Genomic DNA, 24159 nt, shown 5'->3' with positions numbered 1-24159 from the left:
GTCCAATGTATGTAAAAGCAGACTCATGTAGAATTCTGTTCTTCAATGGTGCTGTTACATTAAAAAATATCTACAGTATTCAGCAGCGTCAGACTACCTCAATGAAAGGAAAGCGTGTTTGGGCTTTTGGAGAGAGACATTTCAGAAGCGGAAAACTGCGCTTGACAATGATGCCTTATCAATGCGGATAAGCAAAATGAAGTCCTTATCGATGTCACGTGCGATAATGCGGCGCGTCGTCTATCCACATTGCGGATGGAAACACGCGACTTGAGTCGCGAAAAGTTCCAGATAACCATCCTTATCATCAACTTTGCAGTCTTTCTTTCATTTGACGGATCTGCACATACAGGACGAGGTTTATATGCATGTGTCCAAAATTACAGAAAGGGACCTCGTTCTACTCCGCCAATACTGCATATATGGTCCGAAGCTGATTTCGCTTACTGCTCGTTACTCAACAGCTCGACCTTTGGGAGCGACTCAGGAAGCGGCTATGTTCAAGAAGGCCGTGAAAGACCACTCCGCAGGTCCTGTGAAGCCGCTTCAGTCCAATCTATTTCGCAGCAATGGCATCGTGCAGCCGAAGCCAACCCCACCCCTACAATCAATAGGCGTTAAACGAAAAATCGAGATGAGCAGTGCTGGGGATTCTGCATTAGGGACCCTACACAGTGCTGTTTACTTCGATGAGAATGATTTCGATGATGATGTAGACTTGGACTCCGAAGGACCCGAACCCTTCATTCCGCCGACGAAAATTGTGAGACCAAGCATTGCGGACCAGTCTACTGTGACCTCGAATGCCAATTCAACGGGAAACAACGTTTCACAAAGTGCGGAAAGAGTCACCGTTGATTTGATATCCTCCGATATAAAATATCCTGAATTACCTCCTGTCTCCAACGATCACGTTCCCCCGTCCAGTAGCGTTCAGATTCCATGGTCGTCCTCGCCCCCTCACCACCTCCAGCAACCGAATAGTAGTCGAACATTACCATGGCTCACCAAGAACGACGAATTGTCAAAGGTTGAGGGGTATAAGAAGCCAGAAACCCCCACTCGTCCCAAGTCCACTGCTATCTGGAACAAGTCCGCCAGTGCGATCAAGGAAGAGCAGAAAGAGCTGCGGCGACAGCATAAGAAAAACCAAAAGGGCGATACAAACTTTAAGCAACTTCAGACTCGTCCAAAAATTGCGTCCTTATTTCTTAGTGATGAGCAGCGTCATGTCCTCGACGCGGTCGTTAACCAAGGCAAAAGCATATTCTTTACCGGTTCTGCAGGTACGGGTAAGTCCGTGCTGATGAGAGAAATCATCAAACAGTTACGGAGTAAATATCGAAAGGAGCCGGATCGTGTGGCAGTCACAGCTTCTACTGGTCTTGCTGCCTGTAACATCGAGGGTGTCACTCTGCACAGTTTTGCAGGAATTGGGCTGGGTAAAGAGCCTGTTCCAGAGTTGGTCAAGAAAGTTAGACAATTCTCTGCCTCTGCTTTGTTCATATTCGTTGACGGTCAAATTACAGATTAAGAGAAATCAGAAAGCACGCAATCGCTGGCTTCGGACGAAGGTGCTCATTATCGATGAAGTGTCGATGGTCGATGGTGACTTGTTCGACAAACTCGAAGAAATCGCCCGGAGAATCCGAAATAATGGCCGCCCTTTCGGAGGCATCCAACTCGTCGTTACTGGCGATTTCTTTCAGTTGCCTCCAGTACCTGAAGGTAGTAGCCGAGAGGCGAAGTTTGCCTTTGCAGCGGCTACTTGGAATACGTCGATCCAGCATACCATTCTCCTCACACATGTTTTTCGTCAAAAGGACCCTGAGTTCGCCGAAATGCTCAACGAAATGAGATTGGGTAAACTCACCCCTCGGACAATCGAAACGTTCAAATCATTGTCCCGTCCGCTGAACTTTCATGACGCTCTTGAAGCGACTGAATTGTAAGTTATCCCAGTTATTCCCAGCCAATGTTGAGACTAACATCTCATTCTCAGATTTCCTACTCGTCAAGAAGTGGAACAGGCCAATAGCGCACGGATGAGCAGGCTCTCTGGCGAGACAATGACGTTTCACGCAGTTGACTCAGGGACAATCCAGGATGTCCAATTTCGAGAAAAATTGTTGGCGAATTGCATGGCACCACCTGTCATACACCTAAAGAAAGGTGCGCAGGTAATGCTGATCAAAAATATGGAAGATTCTCTTGTCAACGGCTCCATTGGGCGAGTTGTCGCCTTCATGGATGAAGCGACATTCGAATACTATCGCGACAATGAGAGCGAGTTTGCCGATGGGCGAGATGCTGGGAGTGACGATGAGAGACTAAACCACGCCCGCAAGAAGCTGAAGGGCCTTGGTAACAAGGATGGAGGCGTTGTGGCAAGTCGAAAATGGCCTCTTGTTTGTTTCGTCCAGCCAGATGGAACGGAGCGGCACTTGCTCTGCCAACCAGAGGCTTGGAAGATTGAGCTTCCGAACGGCGAAGTGCAAGCCCAGCGCCAACAGGTACCGTTGATCCTCGCTTGGGCACTGTCAATCCATAAAGCGCAAGGGCAGACTTTGCAGCGCGTCAAGGTCGACCTTGGGCGGGTATTTGAAAAAGGACAGGCTTATGTCGCTTTGAGTCGTGCAACCTCGAAAGCTGGTCTTCAAGTCACCAGATTCGACCCGCGCAAAGTCATGGTACATCCTAAGGTTACGGAATTCTACTCAAACCTTGTTAGTATTACCGATGCTCTTGCTCCGAAGAGCTCAAAGCCTCGCGAGCATCAGGAAGTTGATGAAGACGGTCAATTGGAAGATGAAGAGCTCTTGCAGCATCTATACGGTTGAGTAGTATGCATTATCAACGTGGAATATCTGTGATACCAGCGGCATAGTCTAGCCTTCCGTCATCCAACTCTTCTACCTGATATTATTATGGGCCATCCATCTTAGAGGAAAGGTGCGAATATCGATATCCAGGTGATGTTAAAGGGACTCATTTATTAGATACTGTATGTACGGTGTTGTCGGCCAAATGTATGGCCAGGTGTGACAATCTGGTCTCTGGGAAACAGTGGTATCTTTCCAAAGCACTTTCCAAGGTTAATCTAGGTCAATATAGGTCAGTCGAAGACAATAGTAGATTTGTTTTAAATTGTCAAAACCAGAGTTTTTCTACTGGACTGACCGAAGAGAAACAAAAGTTAACACAAGATTTCGCCGTCCAACATGAATCTGCTGCTCTACACAGCTCCAGCCCACATCTGGCTTATCGATAAGATACTCTGCACGTGATGCTATCTAAGGTGATTGCAAGCTGACAATTCACTTTTGCGACACTGTGCAACGATTCCCTTCCTCTACTTCCCCTCACCTTCTCTCGCAGCCTCGTGCTGTTTAAATATTAGAAGAGCGTTACATTTGTGATTAACATCTGTTCCGCGGCATGGCGTCAGAGTTTATTGGCTACAATGTCTCCGTGACGCTTCGAGCACCACCAAACGCAAGCGTTCAAGGAGTAGTGGCCAACGTCATTGGTCAACGTCTGATGCTAAGAGATGGTATGTGTTTTTGCCTTGACCAGACCGAGGGGTATCGATCTAACTGTGGCTCTCAGTGACACTTTCATGGACCGGGCAACAATTGCCTACCTATTCCATCGAAGCTCCCGACATTGCAGATCTCTCTCTGGGGCCTTCTAAGACGCAGACCACCTATAGCAACCTAGAAAATCAACATGGCCGCAAGTCATCTATAACTCCAACCCAACAATCGTTTGTGGATCCGGCGATTGTCAGCTATGGAAAGCCGCCTCCGAAATCCTTTAGTCCGCCTGTGTTGCAGAGCCAATCCGTCCCTAATGTGCTGAGCGCCCATCGGGTTCAGGCTTCCCAACAAGCTCATTATGGAGACGCGACGGTTTCGGCTGCTCTAACGGAGCCATTCAGCAATCTGGAGCTGAATGTTGACAACAATGCTAAGGCTCCTAAGGTCGCGCCACAGACGGAGAAGCCGCACGATACGCTGGATGACAATGAAGGCTTGGCGCCGCTGCAAGCCGCTTCACAATTTACAACTAAGCGAAGCCGCCGGAGTGGTCGGACAGGACATCCTCAAAATGTCGCCGGCAATGAGCACGATGGGGCAAATAATACAAATCCGAAAACCAAGGGCTGGCGCCAGACTGCATTTGTCCAGCCAGCCGACACATCTGAATTTAAGACCCCACAAAATTACAAGGAAAATTTCCCCGATCCTGCTGGACGACGTCGCAAGAAGAAGGGTCGTGGGTACGCTGAAGACCCCAATGGCTGGGCAACTGAGGACGCAACGGATATCCAGGAGATGGGCGACTTCGATTTTGAAAGCAATCTATCCAAGTTCGATAAAAGAAGAGTTTTTGAGGAAATTAGAAACGACGACACTACCGCGGATGAGGATCGATTGGTCAGCTTCAATAGGAGACCGAGACCTGGAACAAATGGTGGGAAGAATCTCCACTGGACAGAAAACGTGCTCGACAGCCCGCAGGACAGTGATAACGCAGATTCAGACCTCGGACGGAGCGATGCGAAGCTCGGCAGTGGTAGTTATTCGGGCCGCGAACACTCCAGGACATCAGGACGTGCGCGAGAGTCTCGGAAGGGAAGTGCAGCTCTTGGACAACCTCCGGTGGCACCGCAGATCAATTCAATTGGGCGAAGCCAGCTAAGCTCATCACGTACTACAAGCCCTCGCCCTAATAAGACACCCATGTCAGCATCACCAATGACCGGCGCTGTTGGACCGGGAGCTTCATTGCGCCTTACAACTACCAATCGCAGCTGCCCCACAGTTAGCCCGTTGCAAACTCTCGAAGTGGAGCAAATTGCAGTCGCAGAGCTGGGGTTGACGGAGGATATGATTACCGAGAATGCTGGGAGAGACATAGCAGAAGCTGCTGTCGGTCTCTTGTCGAATGATGCTGCTGCCCCCACGATCCTTGTACTTACCGGCAACCATCGTACTGGAGCCCGAGCTGTTTCTGCCTCACGCCATCTTCGTAATCGTGGTCACCGTGTCACCTTATGTGTTCTGGGTCTGGAACACGAGAATGAGTTACTTGAAAGCTGCCGCAAACAGCTTGATGTATTCAAGAAGATTGGTGGGCGTGTCTTTAGATGGGAAGACCTTTCCGCACAGCTCTCAAGCTCTGACTTTGCGCCTGACCTGGTTGTTGATGCTCTCTTTGGTATTCACATCTCCTTTGAGGACTTACGCACCGACGATCAAGCTATTGCTTTCGAAATGATCGCTTGGGTCAACCGTAGTAACCTTGATATCCTGTCCGTCGATGTTCCATCTGGCCTATCGGCTTCCAGCGGTGAGTTCGAAAGCTTCTTCCTATGCATGCCTGCCAAATCTCTGACACTTTAATAGGCGAAGTGACGATGGTCGAAGACGGCCGAGTATGCGTCAATTCCACATCCGTAGTCTGTCTTGGAGCCCCTAAGACGGGAGTCGTTAATGCCCTCCTGGCCGGAGAGGGCCTTTCCTGGAAACTTTCCGTCGCAGACATTGGTATTCCGCAAATCGTTTGGCGTAAGTATGGCACCCGTCGCCGGCACGGTATCGACTTTGGGAATCGCTGGGTGGTTCCTCTCCGCTTCCAACCTCCTCCTGCTTAAACAAACGGTTTTTGAATTTGAACGATACAAAGATACACTTCGGGCGCTATGGGTCATTTTTGACATTCTTATAAGGGTATGGTTGTGGGATACGTTCTGCGGTCATTGAGAGCAAGCTGAGACTTTTGCATGTACTACACTCCAAGGAAGCATACATTAAAAAGCATGTACTATATGTAGCTTGCATTATCACGATTGACACAATGCTGTATCGTATATCTATTATACCACGGTTAAATGACGGTCTTGAATCGATATCTGGAGTTCAACCATAACCTCCCATGGTCAACTAAGGATTCTGAGGCCCAAATGGAATAGAATAAAACCGACATCTTCGAACGTATGATCCAAATTCCATGCCGGGTACAGCTGTTCGACAAAAGGCAAATACATAATAGCAGCGCGCAGGATTAGAACTTCCACTGTATAGGTCCCTTTCCTTTTCTGTACTAGCCCTTGTCTTGGAGCTTAGTTAAAATGGAGATGATCTCCTAAATACTCCGTACAACGCTAGCCTTAACTGGTTAGATTAAATTTACTAGTGCGTACTGATACATCATATCTGGAAATAATCCTACCACTTGCGCTGAAGATCATGAAATCAACTACACAGATTGATTTGGCCAAATAAATCCTAACTCACTGAAGATTGGAAATGGGCAAGGGTGAGTTTCTTTACCAAACTATATTTCCAACGCTTACAACTGACTCCTGACTTGTTAGGAACGGATAAGCTTTACGTATGATGTTCCACACTTTCTCTGCCTTCATGACTCCGGTGTCGCAAGCTGCTAACATGAACTCTCCATAGATCACACACTCCGAGTGGGCGTCGGAAGATGCGTATTCGGCCAGCGCAGGCGCTGGTGTAGGGAAAGCGAGGCGGGGAGGAGAGAACGCCGGTTTCAGACGTCTCCCATTCAATTTCTGCTCCCTCTCACTCCAACCCTTCTCGCATCCGGTTTGCACACCATCAGGAACCATATTCGACCTAACCAGCATTCTGCCCTGGATTAAGAAACACGGTACAAATCCTGTGGACGGGTCGCCGTTGAAGAGCTCCGACCTCATCAAGCTTAATATCGCGAAAAACGAGTCGGGCGAGTATGTCGATCCGGTCACGTACAAGGTCTTGACGGACAACACGCACATCGTCGCTTTGCGCAACACAGGCAATGTTTTTGCATGGGATACTGTCGAGCGGTTAAACATCAAGGGGAAGCTGTGGCGCGATCTTGTTACGGATGAGGAGTTCAGCCGCAAGGATATAATCACGCTACAAGACCCGCAGAATATCGAGTCGAGGAATCTGAGTACGTTCAATTATTTGAAGGAGGGAGAGAGTGCGTTGACTGAGCAACAAATACGGGAACGAGAGGATCCGTCGAATAATGTCAATTTCAATGCGTTGGGAAATGCGGCGAAGATCCTGAAGGCGAAGGAAGCTGTAGCGAAGGCTCGTGCCGAGAGGGCTCAGCGCGCCGAGTCGGGTGCCGCGTCAAAGGGTTTGACAAAGCCGGGTATGAGTGCCACAGCTGCGTCGCAAAAGACCGTTTCACACCAGGCTGGGAAACCTATTCCGTACAATGCGGCAAGGCATACTACTGGTCTGGCCGCTGCGTCGTTTACAAGCACTGGTATGACGCCGCATACGTCGGCCGAGCTTGCACTTCTTTCAGATGAAGAGTACATGTTAAAACGAGGGCGAGTTAAGCAAAAAGGTTATGCTCGAATCTCGACTACGCTAGGCGACGTGAATCTGGAGTTGCACACTGAGTATGCGCCTAAAGCCGTGTGGAATTTCATCAAACTGGCCAAGAAAGGTTATTACAAAGATGTCACTTTCCATCGCAATATCAAGGGATTCATGATCCAGGGTGGAGACCCTACTGGTACTGGCCGCGGAGGTGAGAGTATCTGGGGCAAATACTTCAACGATGAGTTCGAAGGGCCTTTGAAACACGACTCTCGAGGAACCTTAAGTATGGCCAACAAAGGCAAAAACACCAACAGTAGTCAATTGTAAGTTCTGGCTGCCGTGTCTGATTGCCTTAAATCAAATGCTGACAATTATCGCAGCTTCATTGCTTACCGCGCGCTGCCTCATTTGAACAACAAACATACCATTTTCGGTCATGTAATAGACGACCCAACACCCTCGTCGCCAACATTGAACAACATGGAAACTCACCCAGTGAATCCTACAACCAACCGACCTACTCCTGACATCCGCATCAAAGACGTAACAATCTTTGTGGATCCATTCGAGGAGTTTTTGAAACAGAAGCAGGCAGACGAGGCGAAAGGTACGACCGTGACAGATGACACCAAGACATCTCAGGAGATAGACGATGATCGCATAACCTGGACTGGGAAACGAGTTCGAGGACCTGGTGCGACAGAAGCAGGCGAGAGCTCAGCTGGGGGAGTAGGGAAGTACCTCAAGGCCGCACTGGCGAACCAGGCAAATCAGGGGGAGGACGAGATTGTTGAGTTCGTGGATGAGGGGCCGGAGCCGGAGCCTGCAAAGAAGAAATTCAAGGGTGGTGGAGGCTTTGGTGATTTCAGTTCCTGGGATTGAGCATGTTACATACGGAGTACTTTCAGCCTTATACGATGATCGAACACGTTTATGTATGGAACCTATGATAGCTAATTTGTTGTCATAGGCAGCTAAGCTGCCTTGCAGACAGCCCTGTAAACTAGAGTACCATAATATAAAGTAGCCTATTGGCTCCCTTTGGATATATTTTGCTGTAATCTTTGTGAACAACACGTCGACAAAGGAATTGTTTGCAACTTCAGACGATAAAAAAGTACAGTGTCTTTGTTCAGCCACCGTTTATCAAACAGTGAAGTCTGTGATGTCCAATACCTCCTAAGAATATCCAGTATATGACAATCTGCACTGAGGGCTCCTATTACAACTTCCAATGATTCATCTAGCTTCATTACTTCCTGAAACTTCCCATTTCATGAGGGTGATGCCAATTCTAAGCTCTTCAGGTCTCTGGTGTTCCAGTCTTGATCCAAATCCCTTTCTCCATCCATCCCCGATCCTCGGCCAAGTTTATCTCCGTCATCCCGCCGTTTCGGGACTTGGTCTGCAGCTGCGTTGCCGTATTAGGCTTAGCGTAGCCGCAGTCTAGGGGTGACCCAATGACCCAAACAGTTCCCAAGGCAGTAAGGCAGACTTCCCCTCTCCCCAGGATTATTACTAACTATTACTATTAGTTGTTAGTAGTGGTCACTACTCCGTACTGCTGCTGCTACTAATAATAAGTGTTCATCAGTTCCGCCCCCCCCCCCCAAACCATCATCTGTATTGCGCTACCATCTGTTCATCAATTTGACGGCTATCGATTAAATTGAGAAGATCCAGACGACCCCTAGATACTATCCTACCATTCCGTGAGTGTTTACCTTCCTATTGATTTGGTGAAGCGGCCTGATACCATACTGTTTCCGTCGACGTGCGGTGGGGTTTGCCTTCAAGCGCCCATGACACCCGAACTGAGCATAACTGTTTAGGGTCTCTTGAAGGATTGACCCTGATGACTTGTAATCTGCTTTTGTCCCCTTGGTCACCCATTCAGCCCCTTACCACGGCGCGAGGGTTTGAGATTCCCTCCAACTGCGGTTGTTGGATAGCATCATCCTCCCCCGGCATTGCTGGGTTGATTCTCTAATCCGCTAGCAGTCATTATCGCTCGCATTATAGTCATTGAACCTTGTGTAGGATCAACTACTTACTGACAGTTTATATCATAGCCATCTTCCCCTCGAATCCGCAGCAGCGCTTCCTCCCGACCTACGTCAGTACCTCGTTCTCCGTCGTTCTCCACTCCCTTACCGTCGTAACTCCCGTCGTACACCTTCAGTGATCTTCTTTCCTTCCCAAAGGGCTACCTATCAAGCTGGCAGGTAATAAGAGAAGAAGTTTTTCTAGCCAGGGTGGGTTGCTGAACAGAATGTTCAGTGGCTCCTCGAGCCCACCCAAAGATAAACTAGAAACAATTCCACACTCGGAGGCCATCACTACCCCGTCCCTGACCGTCAAGACCGACGAAGCTACCGTATCTCAGAAGAAATTTTCTCCTCCCAGTGGATTCTTTGGTCGCAGAGCGAGCGACGAACCCAGTCCTGGCGGCGAGAAGAAGAGGAGAAGCAGTACCGTCACCAAAGCAGCGACATTGTTCTCCAACGCCAAAAACTCATTAAGTTGGAGCAACTCTCGTGAAACCGCTGCAACCCTTACCGTGGCTCACTCGCCACCTACTTCGTTACACAAACTTGGGAGAATGGATCCGGCATTGATTGTCCCTCAAGGGTCGTTGAACAATTCTGCCGGTGAATCATTACCCACCCCGCGCTCATCATTCAGAGTTGGTGTCACAGAGGACCGGAACCGAAGATGTCGTCGGACTATGGAAGATACTCATGCATACCTCTACAACTTCTTGGGGACGCCCGCACCCTCTGGCCGGGCTGATGTCAATGGCAGAAGGCAGTCCGGTGATGTCTCGCCTTCTGCTGCAGAAGAGACCAGCGTCGTCGAAACTGATAACGGGTATTTCGCGATCTTCGACGGGCATGCTGGCACATTCGCTGCCGAGTGGTGCGGGAAGAAGCTACATCTAATTTTGGAAGAGGTCATGCGGAAAAACCCCAACACTCCGGTTCCGGAGCTGCTCGACCAGACTTTCACTTCTGTGGACCAGCAGCTGGAGAAGCTGCCGTTGAAAAACAGCGGGTGTACCGCAGTCATTGCTCTTCTACGCTGGGAGGACAGAGTCCCTTGCTCTCATTCCGTGACCGGCTCTGCAGCATTGGCTCCAGCCGCTGTCGCCGCCGCCGCCGAACCCAATTCGGAAGCTGACAACACCCCAACCCAATCAGCACCTGTATCTGTGCTCCCAACATTGCAAGAGAAAGCCTCCCGTCAACGAGTTCTCTATACTGCGAATGTTGGCGACGCTCGCATCATCTTATGTCGCAACGGTAAAGCGCTACGATTATCTTACGACCACAAAGGCAGTGACGAAAATGAGGGGAAACGGATTGCCAACGCCGGAGGATTGATACTCAACAACAGAGTAAACGGAGTCCTTGCGGTCACGCGAGCTCTAGGTGATGCCTATCTCAAAGATCTTGTGACTGGCCACCCGTATACTACAGAGACAGTCATACAACCCGACCAGGATGAGTTTATCATTCTGGCCTGCGACGGGGTGAGCATTCTTTCTCTTTACTAGTTCCTATTGACGCTAATGTTTTGACAGTTGTGGGACGTATGTAGTGACCAAGAAGCGGTAGATCTGATACGGAATATACAGGATGCTCAGGAAGCCTCCAAAATGCTGGTTGATCATGCCCTTGCTCGCTTCAGCACTGATAACCTCTCTTGCATGGTGATTCGGTTTGACAACAATCGCGTCAAGGAGGTCGTCAACCGCGCGGTCGACCCGATCGGTGTCGACGGTGATCCAGTCACGCATGTGGGATACGGAGTGAGCGAGGCTGATAAGATTGTCGAGGGGGCCAGAAAGAGCATGGCCAATACAGAAATCACCGATAATGTCGAGCCAGCAGAGAAAGTCATGGATGAGGTTTTACAGAAGATGGCTGATGATGGGCCAGGGCCAGAGATCCCTATTGAGGCAACTTCGCCGAATAAGGTTGAGTCAGTCCATTAATGGAAGTACATAAGTGCGATGCGATTTCGCGCACTACAGAACTGAAACGCTTCATCCCACGACGTGATAAAAGTTCTCTATGCCTGGTATTCTTGGAGGCAAACAACAAGGCTTCGTCTTGCTCTCTCGTTATACTGCTTCGTTTTTGCTTAGTCACTGGTGTTGATTGATTTGAGTGTCCAATAGCTGCAGCAACCCAGATGACCTGCGCCCCTGAGGCGTGTTGACCCTCCATATCTCTCGCTCTCATATTCCATCCTATCACTTTGCTGCCTTATCTGAGATCTTTCACTTCGCACCCGGGGATAGCGGAGCTTGACCTGGTTTTCACATTCCCATGCAAGCACAATCCTGCACTTTGTATCGCCACATTACTCAGATATAAATTTCATATGCCATTTCGATCTACTCAGATTACCAGACCCGCGAGCAGTACATTTTCCTGTGGTCTTACCAGCAGATTACTGATTTATCGGATGAATTCAAATATTGTCTGCTAAACGCCATCAACATTCCCAGCACAAAAGTAAAGTAGTATCTAAGAGTACAGTTTGTATAGTGCCAAGTGCAAAGTCACGTTGGGGAGATGCGAATATCCACAGCCCAATCTATCGCCGATTCCTACATACCGTCGAATACACCCTTCATCTAAGCCTGCTTCTCTTTGAACTGACCGCTCGCCAGCAAATCCTTCTTGCCAGGGATTTGCTTCTCACCGGGCATAACATGGTCGCGGCTCAGATCCAACTCGCCATGCCAGACACGATCAGGCCATTTCTCCGCAAAGCGAGCGTCGTGAATATCAGCCCAGAGGATCTTGACCCCGTTGTCTCCCAGGAGCTCCGCATCCTCGTTAGGGTCCTCGATCGAGTAGTCGACCTCCGGTGTGCTCAGGGTCTGCGCGAAAGCAGCCACACGCTCGGCCTGCTCGGCAGACTTCTCGTGTTCCTTCTTCCTCGCCTCCCTTCTTCGTCTCCGAGCAGCTGGAGTCAGATATCCCCTCTTGCCATCCGCAAACCCATTCGCGATCTCATCCTCCTGGATGGAGAGCACGGCGGCGATATCCGCAACGCTGGTAGCCTTTTGATCCATGACCGCGCGAGCCCGGTCTTTCTTCTCCATCAGCCAGCCGACCTTATTGGCGTACTTCTCGTCGAATTTTTTCGCCTCTTCCGGGTTGCGGGGCCGCTTCTGGGCGAGGAATTGTTCGGTGATGGTGATCATTTCGCGGGGCGGAGCGAGCTGGCGCTGCATGGAGAATTCGCGGAGGAGGTGGTACGCTCGCAGACCGACCTTGGAGTCGGTAAAGTGCACTGAGTAGTACGGCACCCACATGTCTTTTCGAAGGGTGGCGGGAACAGTCTTTTTGCCGTGGTAAATGAGTTGGCGGAGGACATTGTTTTTCTACATTTGCACGAAACATATTAGAAAGACAGACTGTGACGGATGGACGATGGCAGTACGCACCTCCAGATATCTTGTCAATGAGTATACCACCTGGTTAGTGCGGATGTTGTGGTAGACAAAGATATTCTTGCCGTGGGTGATGGCATTGAGCGCCTTTCTTAACCGCACTCCCTCCTTCCACTGATGTGTCTTGAAGGCATTCGAGTTTTGTTCCCGAGGCTTTCCCTGAATAACACTGTGATTTTCGATCGGTGGACGACGGACGACATTCCAGGTTCCGATCTTAGTCGGGTCCAGGATCTTCTGGAAAGGTTTGGCGAACGACTGAGAGGAGGCCATTGCGGCCGGAAACACCGCTCGGCGGTCTTAAATAGGACTGACGTGTAGAGTAGAATCAGTAGAGTGAGTTCACTCTAGCGCATTGCGACTTGAGACTGTGGAGTGTGCAGTGGTTGATCTGGCTGTGGGATGGGAGTTGCACGGTGTCCGGGCAGTGAGGAAAGTGTCGGGTGGATCAATTTTTGTTGGAACAGAATGGGCGAATCGTCGCCAGCAACGGGACCTCCGCAGATTCACTTTAAGCTCGGCCAGCTCGGGGAAAGCATCATCATCACTACCTTCATTCTTCGAGTCGAGAATCAGCGCAAAAATCGTTGTAACATATATTTTTCAATTTTCGTTGACGAAACCATTATCCAGGTGCTCACTAGAATGATCGGACGAATACAACACTCGCACTGCTATTGCTGAGTCCTTAACCGCCCGCAATGTCGCGAACAGCGAACACTTCGAATGGGCTGGACAAGGACGAGGCTGGCACTCGCCGCGAAAGGCCGTGGTTGCTTCCTTCGGTATCTGAAACTTTTCGTAATGAAGTGTTTCTGTGAACGCTGCTTACGCATCGACTCTAGAACCGCAAGCTCCGACATTTACAAGGCATATCGATCCGCAACCTCGTCATCACGCCCCCCCTGAGCAGGCCTCGTGGGAAGACCATTGACGATGAGGAGATCCCCAATTCTCTGCAATCTCCTTCCAAACTTCTAGCTCAAAGCGCAAGCCGGCCCTTGCCCCAGTCGCGATCTTTTGCCGACCTAAAGACTGTGCCCGCTACATCGGACAGCCGTGATGATGCCGAACAGCAACCTGCATGGCGACTACGGAGGAGAAGCATGCTACCGTGGAATGACCCTAATCCACAGATGAGACAGATCAAGTTGGAGGATATCACGAAGACCAGAATGGCGGATACGTGGTTCTCAATTCATTGCGACGGCATCGATACTCCTGTCTATGTGAGCGAAGTTGTAGAGAATGCTACGAACCCCAGCTTCAAGGCGTTTGATCTGAATGTTTGCGGGCCGAAAGTCTCCCGCGCGGATTGCCTTACTCTCAAGCTCTGGGCGAAATCAACGACCATGAAGGAGTATGTGTTGCTGGTCGAACTGCAATTGTGTCTGCAGTCACTACAGTTTCTCGGCAAATCGTTGGATAGCTTCCATCAACCCTTGCCCTCGAACTCCATCCTCTTCCATCTGACAGACGGTGTGTATACTAACCTAACTGGTATTCCATCCTCCAACACCTTGATACCTTCGGCCGCGTCAAAATTCTCAGATGGGGTCGTTTTGCCAACATCTTCCTACGACGCCCTGATGCGCTTGGCGAATCTGGACGAATGCATTCAGGACGCGCTCGCCACGAGAGAGAAACTGGAGTCGCAGATTAGTGCGATCCTAGAACAGAACCATCATGCCATGACTCTCACAAGTGACGTCTCCCGCGCCCAAGATAAGCTTGCTCTGACCAAGCATGCCGTCGCAGCGGGGAAAAAACAGCTCCGCGCAACATGGAAGCGCAAAGAGGAACTTATTGCCAGTATCAAAGCTCGAAGGGAAGCCATGGAGCGTGGACGGTATAGTCAGGAAAAGGCTCGCTGTCATCTACCAGACGCTCAGCAGAAATTGGCCTCCTGCTCTCAGGTGCTGAAACAGAATACTGAAGAAACCAAAGGTCAAATTCGGCGCATTGCCGAAGACTTGCTTGCGATTTACCCCATCGAGCCGATTCCCGACAAGCCGCTGGCATTTACTATCGCCGGGCTTGCCCTTCCCAACTCAAATTTCGGCGACATCGATCGGGACGCCGTCGCGGCTGCACTTGGGTATACCGCACACTTGGTTTACTTGCTTTCGTTCTACCTATCGGTTCCGATCCCATACCCGGTTTATCCATATCTGTCGAACTCCTTGATTCAAGATCCGGTGTCTGCCTCATTACCTCAACGGACATACCCTTTGTACCCGGTCAATGTTCAGTACCGGTTTGAATATGGAGTCTTCCTGCTGAACAAAGACATTGAGTTCCTATTGAATAAGCTAAGCCTGCGAGCACTCGATATCCGACATACTCTCCCCAACCTGAAATATCTTTTGTATGTTCTCACCGCTGGTACCTCAGAGATCCCAGCACGCAAATCTGGTGGGATTCGTGGCCTCCTCCAAGGTCGGCTAACTCCCAGCCTGTCGCGACGGGGAAGCGAGGACAGCGTCGGCTATACTGAGTCGATTTTCCCTCGCAAAGAGGTGAGACCAAGCTCGAAATTAAATGGAGATCTCGCGTCAGACAAGGCCAAACAAACAAGCCCACACTTTCCTAGCACCGCAACCTCCTATCAAGTGACTTAGAAGCTTATGCCGTCTGTTGCCTAATAATAATGTCTCATCAGGCACTCTCGAAGAGTACGATGTTTGTCATGTCTTGTCGACGGTTGGCCATTAATCTATCCATGTACACGTCTCTTATCTGTCACTGTTCCCATTCGTGCGATGGTCCCCATTTCCCACTCAATTCGTTACTTGGTAGACGCCATGATGCAACCTTCTATCTTCTTCCACAGATTCTAGAAATCCATCACCAGGTCATATCCTTGGTTAATCACTGTTGGGTTGTCGTGCCTGTTCGCTTCTGCGCTAGCAAGGACATTTTGTTCCAATGAGCGGACGCCATCTTCGCTGTTATCTGTAGTACTTTAATTAGGAAGAACAGGGAATCCGGACGCTCCGCGCTGATTAGCCCGGAGTCTGATACCTTAGCATTATTATTGATAACAGATATCCCTCTTCAGCCTCTCATGACTGGTGAACCACAGGATACGGGGAACTTGGAACGAACGAGAGGGCACGGAAGGTTCCATTAGAGCACTTCTCTGCCTAGAAATCCAAGGAAATAATTGATCTGCTCTCCATTTTATCGTCTGTGCCATTTTTTTGTCCCCTGTTTTACCCCGCATTTTTTTTGGTGACCCAGCGAATTCTGACTTTAGCGAGGTTAATAGCATTTCTCCATCATCTCATAATCCGCCCTTTTATCTTCCATTTCATCATCGCAGAAACTTTCCATCCATTTTTTCGTCGATAGGAGGACGAATTGCATTGCCTACTCGTGCTTTTACCCCGAGAAAAAAGGATGGATCACTCAAGTCATTAAAAAGTCGCCGGAGAAGTGTGATAACTGATAAACGGCTCGCAAACCCCACCGCTTTCTGGCGGCCCCTTCGCTTTGCATCGGCATACCCCAAATCCACCATAATCCACTTCCCTCTGTTGTGCCGGCAGAAGGCGGCTATACACGATCATGATGGCTGCCAGTAATACACAGCAAGAGAACGGAATTTATGCGCAGAACGGCCAAGCCCAAAAGTCGCCGTCGCCTCAACCTCAGCATCGTCGCGGTTATCAGGCCTGCGACCCTTGCCGCAAACGCAAGGTCAAATGCGACCTTGGCAGTAAGTTGTATCCTATATTTCGGTTATACATTTTGCACGGCAATTAGGAAGCGCGCAGTTGGAAAAAGAAGAAACGAGCTAATCCCAGTGTCGCAGGTGTCGATAACCCGCGTCCTCCTCCATGTGTACGATGCCGTCGCGAAAGCAAACGATGCGAGTTCTCCGCGACCAGGCGCAAGCGGAAACCCTCCGAGATCGAAGACAACGTCGATGGGGTTCTCCTCCGTGACAAGCGGATGATGGTCGCAGACGCGGTTCCCAACGGTTCTTCGCCGGATGGTTCTTACAACGCACGACCGGAGCCGACATCGCTGGATGGTGACAGCCTGCATTCGCGACAAAAGTGGTCCGAGGGACCTCCTGCAGCCCCTAATCAAATACCACACGCCGATGCCGGTCAACGATACGGCACTAATCAACCTGCATCCTCCACTTCGCAATTCCAGGATGCAAGACCGGCGCGCCCTTCCATGTGGCCGCTCGGGGAGCGCCCTGGGATGAGTTTCAGTCTTGAGGGAAGCCAGCCCATGATGAATCGCACCGCAGTTGAGCTGTTGTCGCCTGCGATCAGTAATAGTCACGATGCTCTGCACTTACTGTCCGAAGCGGCAGGGCGGACGGAGGACCTCAATCGGCAGAGCCTCGAGAATCGATACGCCGCGCGGCGGTCGGTTTCGTCCTTCAATTCTCCGATGTCTCCTATGACACAGGCCGGGACTCCTAGGAGCGGAGGCAGTTCGTTTCCGCGAGCGCCTCGGTCTGGCACCGTGCCCCTGGGTAACTTCTATAGTACGGGAGGATCGGGTTCCGTGGATCACACAAATTCGGAAGCTCGCGATCACAATGAACCCATAGATAACTTGCAGGATCCAGGGTTCGTCGATGCGGTCAGAGCCTGGTCACGTCTGCGATTTGTTCGTGCAGGTTGGCTTACCGTCGAGGAATCCATGGCATACGTGGCATAGTAAGTGCTCAACTTTCTTGTCTTGCCCTTTGAATGCTTCTATTCTGACAGATTATAGCTATTATGAACATCTTGCTCCGTTGAGCCCTATCGTCATTCCGGACTTTTCACAGCCTTCAACTCATCGCACTCTTCTCACTGATGAGCCTGTACTGGCTGTCACTATTCTTACGACCGCATCACGACATATGAAACCCAAGGGTGATGGAGCATATACCCGGTCATTCTACATTCATGATCGACTCTGGTCTTATCTCCGGGGGATGATTGAGCGTCTTTTCTGGGGCCAAGAGAAGTTTGGCGGAAATGGCATTGGAATCAGCAAGCCTCGGTCATTTGACCTGGCCCCGAGCGCAGCCAAAGTGAGTCTCAAAGGGAACTTGAGATCCCTGGGCAGTATCGAGGCGCTCTTGATCCTCACGGACTGGCACCCCAGAAACTTACACTTCCCCCCTGGTGATGATGAAAATACACTCTTGGACTTGGACGCGCACACTCAAGCTCGCCTTGAAAAGGATGTCGAGCATGATGGTGAGCCAACGCACCATCGGTCTTCTCAGACCTCAGGCGAGGGGAGGCTCGCCTTCCAGAAGTGGTTGGAGCCTGCTTGGCGGTCTGATCGAATGTCCTGGATGCTGTTGAGCACCGCACAAGCCTTGGCTTTTGAGCTGGGAGTCTTTGATCAGAAGAGCGAAGCAAAGACTGCGAACGACTCTCCTGCCGAACAGACACGAAAACGTCGACTCCGGCGTCTAATTCTCGTTTACATCACGCAAAGCAGTGGCCGTCTGGGAATTCCTTCTATGCTTCCATTGCCACAGTGGACTAATGACATCCAACCAACTCCTGCGTCAACTTCAAAAGGTGGTGATACCAATATTGATCGGATGCATGACTGCTGGATTGGGATCACCAAGATTATGTATCAGAGCAATCAGCTGTTGTTCGCTTCTAATGAACAGACATCGGAACTGATTAGGAGTGGGCGATATCGTGACCAGATTGACCGATTTCAGCCTTTTCTAAGAGAATGGCGGAATAACATCGACACGATTGACCGTAAGTACAGTGTACCGGATCTGCTCTTGACATATGCTGACTATTTAGTCGCGCCTGCCATGCGGCACATCTTGATGATTGAATACGAATATACCCGTAAGTGGCTTCTTATTTTTGACTGTAGATTGTGACGCCCTAACCTTCAGCAGGCGTTTATGTTAATTCGTTAGCTCTGCAAGCAGTCGTGGACAGGTGGACCACGATGTCCAACGAGGCTGCCCAGGCTCAGAGCGGGAGACCAGGCTCTGGCCCCTCGTCGAACAATTGGTTTCATATGCTCATGGAGCTGTATCGTGTCAATGAGCAATACATTCAGGAAGTTGTCGACGCGTCGCGTCGGATTTTGCAAACTGTACTGGATGATCTGGTTCCAGGCGATCACCTCAAGCATGCTCCCGTGCGGACATGCTTCCGGATTCTGTCTGGCATGATCTTCATCCTCAAGGTGGGTCTCCGTCATTTTCTGTGCGTATGGCATACCTGACTGACGGCCGCAGACATTCACCCTCGGAGCGAAAGAGGATGATGTACGTGTATCTCTGGACCTTCAGGATCGAACGGTGGAAGCGCTGAGGACATGTGTCGTCGACGATGTCCACCTGAGCCACGCCATTGCTCGGCTAGTGGAAATGCTTACGACCAGCATTCGCACAAGATTTTTGCGATTTGCACCGCTGGACCGAGGCGTTGAAGGTGACAGTCAAGATCGCACCTCTACACCAGTCTCCAGGCACCAGTCACCGCGTCCGCGCGATGGCGCCCAAGGCCGCCGGGATGGATCGAACCATGCATGGACACCGAGCCACACTGCAGCACAGAATATGGGCTACGTTGATGGCAATAATCCGGCGAGTACCACAATGGGATCAGTGCATGATCCGCTGGCAGCCATCCCGGCGCAGCCGATCAATTCTTCAAATATTAATGTCTCATTCATGCCTCCACCGCCGTCGGTGTACCACAATTACTATGAACCGCACACATCGCCACCCACCGGAGGGATGGAAGGATCGAACGTTCCTTCGCAATCAATGAATGATAATGCCGGCACCTCCGGCGGACTTCCGGACTGGTTCGCGCTTCCACTTGATCATTTTTTCAACAGCTCGACGGCCGTTGTTGATCACGGCCTCGGAGGAACAGGCCCAATGGTAGGCGAGTTTGACATGCTTGAAGTCCTCCTCAACGAGCAGTATGACGGCACGGGCGACGGCCTCGATTCGGCAGGGCGCGAGGGCCTTCAGTCCCAGTTCTTGCAGTCTTAGCTGATCCCATTTCCGACAATAATGACGAATGTCTATCATGCTTATCATGCTTAATCTGACGGTGGCGCTGTTGCCAATTATTCAGTTGAGCTACACCCATGATTACCTTTTTTGGGGGGATCTACCTTGGCTACGAGTTCTACACTTTATGCTGCCGGGCGCCAAGCACTGCGGTCATGCGTATCTGTGGCTTGTTCCTCTATATGCTTGTCTCAGGATAGTTTCTTGGTAACAAGCAGGTGACCTTCACTTGTTTGCATGTTTGCATTTCATTTGTGAAGTTGCCCCTGAGTATGACTCTCGACAAAGTCTTGTATAGTGTATGAATAAGGGTTATCAGACAGCTTGGCAGTTTCAAGATAATTTAATGTGTCATGCCATTGTATGTTTCTATGCGGGAGTTTCAAATGTCAACGCTCCAGCCAGACCCTTGGACATGAGCTTAAAAAATGACCTTCTAGAACCGTAGAACGAGGCACGCGCGTTTCCCTGGTATGCACCGTTAATGTTTCAGTGTCGCACGATCAGTTATGCAGTGTGATGATGAACCGTCACTTCTCTGTCTACAATCAGCCTGCCGGGTGTTATCTATTGTCTACTCATTAAGGTAAGTTATTATTATTCTCTCTAAGGGTAGTGATATCACCTCGCATATGCGTGCCGCAGGAGGGCTTTTCTCTTGTGCAACAGAAGCAGACTTCTTGCTCCACCCGAAGTGCCCGAAGAGCTCAAACTGCCGATCATGAAGGAAATGGACTCTGCCATCCCGGCCAGAACTGCGGAAATTTGTAGGGATAATGGCATTTGACCCCTGCGGTTATTTCGTGTGTAATCGTAAAGTGCTCTAGAGCACTGACGTTGAAAGCCGCGGTTTGTATGGACGGAACGGTGATATTACTATGACATCCGAGGACGTATTCACCATGTCGGGATATCCAACTCCAGATGAAGACATATAGCCTTGCGATATGACCCTGCAGGGCAGTCAATAATGATCTGCCCTGATGAACGATTCATTTTAGTCATCCTATGCTCCAGAGTCTCTTTCTCTTCGCTTATCTTTGAAGATCAACAACCACAGGCTGCACGTGATGAATTGTCCCAACATCAAGCTCCGGTATTTGCTCGGATTCCGACCCTTTCAATTTGGGATCTGGTGAGTGAAAACCGAATCAAAGCTTCTGAATGGCTGAAGTCCTCGGGTTGTGGACGGGACCTCGGGGGGTTCTAACTGAAAACTGAATAAGAAAAATAATCAGAGCTGGGGTGTGAGTGGATGGTGAAAGTCTCAAAGTAACATCGCGTCCCTGTTTGTCTCCGCAGGTGGATTGAGGTCTCGCTTGGCGTTATGCGTTGAGAGAAGAGAGTTGTTCACGGATTTACAGTCTGGAGTAGTTTCTTAGGGTTGACTTGTGAGTTACCATACTTACTGATATCTGATGAGGCATCAATACACTCATAGAAGTTTGATATACAATGACTGAAGGGCCAAAGAGAAAAAGGGATGAGCGTGGGATCTTCGGGGGCCAAGCCAGTAAGGCAGTTAGGCAGGGCCGACCGCTTTACCCCGGCCTCGATGGTTCATCTTCGACCAGCACGTTCTACGGAGTACGGCGTATTGGCTTCTCAAATCCTATCAATCTCGAAATGTATCACCATCCATGTGATATCGCGAATCCATCCAATAGATGTTGCAATCATCCTGCTGAGACCCTGGTCCCTCCTCAACCTCTGACTTCTCGCATGCTTCCATCTCAGGGGCTGCATCGGACTCCGGTCAAGCCCAGATGACCCTGATTAATTTTCTCCGTTGGTTTATGCAGTTAATCTACTATGAGTACAATGTATCCCGTACACTCGGCTCCTAAGATTGGTTCAGCACCGTGAGTCCTGTGCTCCCCACTCTTCACTTCTCCACTGAAGACACTAACACCATCAATGACGATCTTCAGTTCATAACGAATGAGAGTGTGGTCTGACTTGTCCAGACAGCATAATCCCTGAGTAGCCGGCATTGTCCGTCCAATCCAGCCGTGCAGCGGGACAAGAGAAGCCAGAAGGACAGAAGAAATCTTGTCCTGTCTTGTGCTCTCTTGTCCTAAACAAGCAACATGCAACTCTGCCGTAGCACTCAACGTGACTGCGCTAGCCTCCTGAATGGGTACTCCAGCTGATTTGCTTTGTTCGCCCCGCTACGCTATCTAGAATCGATAATCGCGGCCAGGGTGCCGTTCCATCTTTCTCTTGGCCTAGCCGGATGGGTGTGACAATTCGTCTGCCAGCCCTGGACAACGAAATTCATGTCCCTGGATCTTGTAGATCTTCATCGCGGACTTCCTGGATAAGAGATATGGCGTGAAGGCTTAGGTGAAACTTGCTCCTCCTGGAGCCGGAGTGATTCCGTTAGTAGCTTCTATCTCTCCTGGGCCCATGGACAAGGGAACAAAAAAAAAACTATATAAAGGAGGCATGTTCACCAGCTGTTGACCGAATATCATCCTCATTCTCGTTCAGCAAGAGTTTGAGATCGTCTCCTTTTTTGTCGTTGATACTTTTCCACGGTCCAGTAGTCCGTTGTTTCATCAAGATGGTCGTCTTTAGCAAAGTCACCGCTGTCGTCGTCGGTCTCTCGACCATTGTGTCTGCTGTCCCTGTGGTCCAGCCGCGCAAGGGCTTCACTATCAACCAAGTGGCCAGACCAGTGACCAACAAGAAGACCGTCAATCTTCCAGCTGTCTATGCCAATGCTTTGACTAAGTACGGGGGCACTGTCCCCGACAGTGTCAAGGCGGCTGCAAGCTCCGGCAGCGCTGTTACTACCCCCGAGCAATATGACTCGGAATACCTGACCCCCGTCAAAGTCGGTGGAACGACCCTGAACTTGGACTTCGACACTGGCTCTGCAGATCTGTAAGCGCATCTTGTCCCTCTTTCTTGAATTGAATTCACTAATTGTTGTAGCTGGGTCTTCTCCTCCGAGCTTTCGGCTTCCCAGTCCAGCGGCCATGCTATCTACAAGCCGTCCGCTAATGCCCAAAAGCTGAATGGCTACACCTGGAAGATCCAATATGGTGATGGTAGCAGTGCCAGCGGTGACGTCTACAAGGATACCGTCACTGTGGGTGGTGTCACTGCTCAGAGCCAGGCTGTGGAGGCTGCCAGCCATATCAGCTCTCAATTCGTGCAGGATAAGGACAACGATGGTCTGTTGGGTTTGGCATTCAGCTCCATCAACACTGGTGAGTTTCAGTCAAGATTACCAGCTTCCACCTCAGCCCACTGACTCGGATTGTTACAGTCAGTCCCCGCCCTCAGACTACTTTCTTTGACACTGTCAAGTCCCAGTTGGACTCTCCTCTCTTTGCTGTGACCTTGAAGTACCATGCTCCAGGCACCTACGACTTTGGATACATCGACAACTCCAAGTTCCAAGGGGAACTCACTTATACCGACGTCGACAGCTCCCAGGGTTTCTGGATGTTCACTGCTGATGGCTACGGTGTTGGCAATGGTGCTCCCAACTCCAACAGTATCAGCGGCATTGCTGGTATGTTTTCACAGTGTCTCTTCAGAAGGACCAAGCTGATCCACTTTTAGACACCGGCACCACCCTCCTCCTGCTTGATGACAGCGTTGTTGCCGACTACTACCGCCAGGTTTCCGGAGCCAAGAACAGCAACCAATACGGTGGTTATGTCTTCCCCTGCTCCACCAAACTTCCTTCTTTCACTACCGTCATCGGAGGCTACAATGCCGTCGTTCCCGGTGAATACATCAACTACGCCCCCGTCACTGACGGCAGCTCTACCTGCTACGGCGGCATCCAGAGCAACTCTGGTTTGGGCTTTTCTATCTTCGGAGATATCTTCCTCAAGAGCCAGTACGTCGTCTTCGACTCCCAAGGCCCCAGACTCGGCTTCGCCCCTCAGGCATAGATGAATATGCACGCGGTTTTTGGTCTTTGAGGCCGGCCTGGCCGTATCTATGGGGTCTGTGACCGGCGAGAATCATCTCCAGTTTGTTCTTGTATATGGTTTTAGTTTAGAATAGCAATATGATTATGACACTAGAGGCCTTTGTACGTTGCAATAGCAAGATAGCAACTATGCGATCTTTACTAGATCCAATATCGGATATATATGTTAGCCAGAGTAGGTTGTGATGTGCAGGATGCACGTGCGCGAACTGTCTTTATCAACTGCAGGGCGTCCCATTCCCTCTGAATGGATACCTCTGAGGTTGTTCACTTAAGGAATTAATGTCTGAATGATTTCGGATGGTAACATTCTTGAGGTAGGAGGCCAACGTCCTCCTGCATCTAT

The 24159-nt window shown here is 50.1% G+C and overlaps 8 protein-coding genes across 8 annotated transcripts; 7 read left to right on the top strand and 1 right to left on the bottom strand.

Moving 5' to 3' along the window:
- The first annotated feature begins 278 nt into the window (after positions 1-278).
- AFUA_5G13370 (DEAD/DEAH box helicase) lies at positions 279-3231 on the top strand. The gene is made up of 3 exons (XM_748224.2): positions 279-1474; positions 1530-1948; positions 2003-3231. Exons 1-3 carry the CDS (start codon positions 365-367, stop codon positions 2838-2840), a joined length of 2367 nt encoding a protein of 788 aa, XP_753317.1. The 5' UTR covers positions 279-364; the 3' UTR covers positions 2841-3231.
- A 108-nt stretch (positions 3232-3339) lies between these two features.
- AFUA_5G13360 (mRNA decapping enhancer EDC3) lies at positions 3340-5932 on the top strand. The gene is made up of 3 exons (XM_748225.2): positions 3340-3553; positions 3610-5355; positions 5412-5932. Exons 1-3 carry the CDS (start codon positions 3439-3441, stop codon positions 5657-5659), a joined length of 2109 nt encoding a protein of 702 aa, XP_753318.1. The 5' UTR covers positions 3340-3438; the 3' UTR covers positions 5660-5932.
- A 296-nt stretch (positions 5933-6228) lies between these two features.
- Positions 6229-8371, top strand: cyp9 (PPIL2 family peptidylprolyl isomerase). Its single transcript, XM_748226.3, has 4 exons — positions 6229-6324; positions 6383-6399; positions 6471-7681; positions 7739-8371. Exons 1-4 carry the CDS (start codon positions 6315-6317, stop codon positions 8238-8240), a joined length of 1740 nt encoding a protein of 579 aa, XP_753319.2. The 5' UTR covers positions 6229-6314; the 3' UTR covers positions 8241-8371.
- Positions 8372-8969: 598 nt separating this feature from the next.
- On the top strand, positions 8970-11355 carry ptcG (type 2C protein phosphatase PTC1; the record flags this gene model as incomplete). Its single annotated transcript, XM_748227.2, has 3 exons — positions 8970-9070; positions 9191-10890; positions 10942-11355. Exons 2-3 carry the CDS (start codon positions 9631-9633, stop codon positions 11353-11355), a joined length of 1674 nt encoding a protein of 557 aa, XP_753320.1. The 5' UTR covers positions 8970-9070; positions 9191-9630.
- A 648-nt stretch (positions 11356-12003) lies between these two features.
- Positions 12004-13101, bottom strand: AFUA_5G13330 (mitochondrial 54S ribosomal protein mL67; the record flags this gene model as incomplete). The annotated part of the gene is made up of 2 exons (XM_748228.1): positions 12004-12759; positions 12823-13101. The coding sequence occupies 2 exons, from the start codon at positions 13099-13101 to the stop codon at positions 12004-12006; spliced, it is 1035 nt and encodes a 344-aa protein (XP_753321.1).
- A 428-nt stretch (positions 13102-13529) lies between these two features.
- On the top strand, positions 13530-15789 carry AFUA_5G13320 (putative UV radiation resistance protein (UVRAG); the record flags this gene model as incomplete). Its single annotated transcript, XM_748229.2, has 2 exons — positions 13530-13613; positions 13674-15789. The coding sequence occupies 2 exons, from the start codon at positions 13530-13532 to the stop codon at positions 15447-15449; spliced, it is 1860 nt and encodes a 619-aa protein (XP_753322.1). The 3' UTR covers positions 15450-15789.
- A 15-nt stretch (positions 15790-15804) lies between these two features.
- On the top strand, positions 15805-20238 carry AFUA_5G13310 (Zn(II)2Cys6 transcription factor domain-containing protein). The gene is made up of 7 exons (XM_077804888.1): positions 15805-16016; positions 16100-16549; positions 16646-17513; positions 17572-18572; positions 18621-18668; positions 18722-19017; positions 19070-20238. Exons 2-7 carry the CDS (start codon positions 16399-16401, stop codon positions 19835-19837), a joined length of 3132 nt encoding a protein of 1043 aa, XP_077661024.1. The 5' UTR covers positions 15805-16016; positions 16100-16398; the 3' UTR covers positions 19838-20238.
- A 1463-nt stretch (positions 20239-21701) lies between these two features.
- pep1 (pepsin-like aspartic protease) lies at positions 21702-23912 on the top strand. The gene is made up of 5 exons (XM_748231.2): positions 21702-21720; positions 21790-22747; positions 22799-23076; positions 23136-23384; positions 23435-23912. The coding sequence occupies exons 2-5, from the start codon at positions 22425-22427 to the stop codon at positions 23770-23772; spliced, it is 1188 nt and encodes a 395-aa protein (XP_753324.1). The 5' UTR covers positions 21702-21720; positions 21790-22424; the 3' UTR covers positions 23773-23912.
- The last annotated feature ends 247 nt before the right edge of the window (positions 23913-24159 follow it).

Source organism: Aspergillus fumigatus, chromosome 5, assembly GCF_000002655.1.
Source record: "Aspergillus fumigatus Af293 chromosome 5, whole genome shotgun sequence".
Taxonomy (NCBI): Eukaryota; Fungi; Ascomycota; class Eurotiomycetes; order Eurotiales; family Aspergillaceae; genus Aspergillus; species Aspergillus fumigatus.
The sequence above is the reverse complement of the archived record's forward strand: the minus strand, read 5'-3'. Positions and strand labels throughout refer to the sequence as shown.